At 36.9% G+C, this 3921-nt stretch overlaps 1 protein-coding gene across 1 annotated transcript; it reads right to left on the reverse strand.

Moving 5' to 3' along the window:
- Positions 1–359: 359 nt before the first annotated feature.
- LOC107898489 (protein LOW PHOTOSYNTHETIC EFFICIENCY 1, chloroplastic) lies at positions 360–3056 on the reverse strand. The gene has a single exon (XM_016823953.2). The coding sequence runs from the start codon at positions 2681–2683 to the stop codon at positions 464–466; it is 2220 nt and encodes a 739-aa protein (XP_016679442.1). The 5' UTR covers positions 2684–3056; the 3' UTR covers positions 360–463.
- Between the last annotated feature and the right edge of the window lie 865 nt (positions 3057–3921).

The raw sequence follows: 3921 nt of genomic DNA on the forward strand, positions 1-3921 counted from the left end.
AAGTAGGAGAAAAGAGACCATAGTTTGCTGATGCTGAAATCCAAACTTGGACGTACTGAATGTCACTACTGCATAAGCCCGGGATTTAAAATTCTCCTTTTTATAAATGTGACAGCTAGCAGATAATGTAATGGATGTTAGGCTGTACCATTAAACCAGTGTTATGGGATTATGAACAGAAATAAACCACCACCATCGTCACTGCTTTAATGCATCTAACAATGGTGGAATCCATTATCTAAAATATCGCCTTTTACGGATAGCATCTTTCCTTCATGCAGTACGATTATCAAACAGGTAAAAACGGAATTGTGCCGAAGTCAGAAAGCAGAGATATTAGCACAATACACATGTAAACATGAGCTTTTAAATTGTGGTATGTCATTCTGATTTATACCTGAAAATTCAAATGTACAAACATTGAACATGTAAAAACTTTCAATCCTACAGAGTACCTAAAGGCTTATTGGTTTCCTTGTTTGGGTGGGATGTAAATTTCCTTCCTGTCAAATGGTTTACTTCGTCGTGGAAAATCAGCTATGTTACAGAATTCAGTCAAATTTTTTCTAATTTGAACTTTCTTCGTATCTGGTGGCCTAGGTCCCAAAACACTCAAGTCAGTAGTTGCTCCATAAACTTGAGATGACTGCACAACAGCATCATAAGCCTTTGAGGAGAGGTTAAGGCTTTCATTTTGAGCTCTCATGTACAAGTCATATGCAAGCCTTGGTTTACCATCATTTGCCAGAGCCTCAATCAACATCTCATATGTGATCTCATTTGGTGAGATGTTCTGGACTTTCATGCGGTGAAACCATTCATATGCTGCACTGCTCATGCCATTCCGAGCACACCCACTAATAATTGCATTGTACGTCACCACCGTCGGCTCAATACCAGATGATGCCATCTCTTGAAAGACTGCATTAACCATTTTGAAATTTCCTTGTCCAGTGAAAATTGAAGCCATGATTGTATAAGCGTACAAGTTGGGTTTAACACCAACCTTTATCATATGATCCCACACCCTGAGGGCTTCATCATAGAGTTTACCCTTTTCGAGGGCACTGAGCAATGCTCCATACGAGATGATGGTGGGCTTTTCCCCTTGCTCCACCATTCTCCTAAATATCTGCACAGCAGCAGTAGTTTCTGAAGCCTTGGAACATGCCACAAGGACTGCATTCCACTCCCTGCTGCCAGGTTTAAGGCCTTTTTCTTCCATCTTATTAAGCAACCTGACACCCCATCGCCATATTCCTCGTTGTCTGGCCGCTGAAAGTAATATATTAAAGTGAGACACAACCAATTCATAGGACATGTTATTAGGACTTGGTCCCTTGTCTAATAGATCCTCGTAAATCTCCAAAGCAGCCCACCACTTCTTAGCCTTCCCCATTACCCAAATCAAATGGTTACACACAGATAAGCTTATCTCTGAAAAGCTTTCTCTAATCCTGCTATAAAGTTCTTTTGCAACAAGATAATGTTCTTCACGGGTACAAGCCCATATAAGGCGCTCATAATCTTCCCTGCTAAGTTTAAGCCCAACATTGTCCATATCTATCAGGAGTTTCAGCACATTGGTGCTCAAATTTTCGTCCTTAACAAGCCACCGCCGCATGACTTGTTGGCAAATACGAACTGTGAATTTCTCAAGCTTAACAAACTCATATTCCCAATTTTCATCCGCATTTCTTCCAATGTCTCCCTTCACATATTTTTCTCTTAATTCAATAAAGAACTTCAAAGCTCCATGCCCATCTTCCATTCTACGATAAGCATATAAGGCAGTAGAATAGGACACTGGTGATGGACTGAAGCCCTTCTCTTGAATTTCCTCAAGAACATTTAGGGCCTTTGTAGCTTCTCCTTGCTCCACATAAATTGCCATCAAAACATTATAAGTAACAATATTGGGAATGATCCCCTCCTCAGCCATATCATCCAAGATTTTCTCCATTTCACCGAATTGTTTGGAGTGTTTCACTGCACCCAATAAGCTGTTGTATATGAAAAGGTTTGGGCCAATGCCTCCACCACTTTCTTTCTTCTTTCTCTTGAGCCACTCAACAAGGGACATTGCAGCATCCATGTATTTGTCCCTTCCAAAACCACTAATCATGCTTGAATGTACTTGAAGAGGCAGTTCACCCATATCTTTGAGAACCTTTTCTATGTCATCTGCAGTTTTAGCAAACTGTAAACTGCGCGCCAGTGCCCGAACATCAATCCTTGCACTCTCCAACTCAACTTCTCCCTCGCTACTAATATCCACTTCCTCACTTCTATCCCCATTGCCATTATCATCATCCTTTGAGTATGATCCTTCTCTCTCAAGTTCATTCCCAGTTTCTTGTCGCTCCAATGCCCAAGCTGATGCAACCAACCCACTAGAAGAACCTCCCTTTGGCTCACAGAAGAGGACAACTTTCAATTTAGAGTAGCAACAGAGGAATTCAAATCTCAAACAACAATTCAAGTTCCTACAACAAGTCTCACTCCTACTAAATCTTGCATAGCTTGAAAGCAATAAGAAACTGTGACCTCTACCGTCAATAAGACTCCATTTTTTCCTGCTTCTAGGTTTAATAGATGCAAAACAGGAAGAACCATGCTCAAAATCCAAATGGGGTACTACCAAAGAGCCACCATGTGATGGCCAGATACTTAAAGCTTGCATTTTTACAAAAAAAGTTTATAGAATTAAGAAATACCCAGAGTTAAAGAAGCAAGGAAATATCTTACTACAATCTCATGATAGATTCATCGATGCTCCTTAGTCTTTGCAAGTACTTAGTGACTTCAGTCCTGAACTGACAGGAGTTTCTACAAATTGACATACAATTAAGAATATAAAAATGAAAAACGAAAATTTGATGGGAAGAGCAAGGCTAAGGCATCTGAAAGATGAAAGCTTGGGTGGATATAAGTTGGTTGTGTTCTTCTGCTGTGGTCTCTTCACAGCCATTCAATTGCAAGGAGAGCTGGAGAGGTGAGGGAGCCAAAAATCAGACAAAAATTCGTCATTGTGTGGCAAGAAAAAGAAAACGTGTTTGGGTTTTCTTTGCCATAAATGGGCTAATGTCCAACAAGCACAAGCTTATTCGTATTTTTTTTTCATATTTTAAATAAAAACATAAAATTTAAAAAAATTAATTTTTTTAAATATAAAAATAATTTTAAAATATAAAAAAATTCTAAAATTCAATGTTAGCTGAATTGGGCTATACCAATTGGTTGGACTGAAAATCGGTTAGGGTATCGGTCCGATGAGAGATCAAAAACCGGTTGACTCACGAACCAATACGGACTGGTTGTATCGAGGTAAGATTCAGTTGAACCAATTTCGAAATAGCTTAACCAATTGGTTCCCAAAATGACTATCCTGACCAGTTCAAAGTAAATAATTTATTAAAAAATAAAAATACTAAAAATTATAAACATTGATTCAACTCATTGTTTAACTGATTTTTTAGCATGATTCATCTAGACCACATCGGTTCTCTTGTCAACCAGTTTTTACCCTCTCACCGAACCGTTACCCAGTTGATTCTTAACCCAATCAGTTCGATCTAGTTTAGATAACATTGAATTTTGAATTTTTTCATATTTTTCTATTTTTCTATTTTTGAATTTTAAAGAATTTTTATTTTTCTTATAGATATTATTATTTTAAAAAAATTAAAATTGTTTAAAAATGTTATGTTTTTCGTTTAAAATAATAAAAAATTAATTTTATTTTTTTTAATTTATGTACTTTAAAAGGTATGAACCAAAGTGATAAAAAAAATTGTAAATGTTAAGGGCTAAAACATTTAAAAAATTTAAAAATTGATTGATCTGTGAACCGGGCTAAAAAAATCAATTGAAATGGAAATTGAACCGATTTTAATATTTTTTATTTTTAATTATTTATTT

Source organism: Gossypium hirsutum, chromosome D04 (genome assembly GCF_007990345.1).
Source record: "Gossypium hirsutum isolate 1008001.06 chromosome D04, Gossypium_hirsutum_v2.1, whole genome shotgun sequence".
Taxonomy (NCBI): Eukaryota; Viridiplantae; Streptophyta; class Magnoliopsida; order Malvales; family Malvaceae; genus Gossypium; species Gossypium hirsutum.

Bases quoted from the DNA above. Each gene is read 5' to 3' on its own strand.
- LOC107898489 (XM_016823953.2), bottom strand. From the start codon at position 2,683: ATGCAAGCTTTAAGTATCTGGCCATCACATGGTGGCTCTTTGGTAGTA.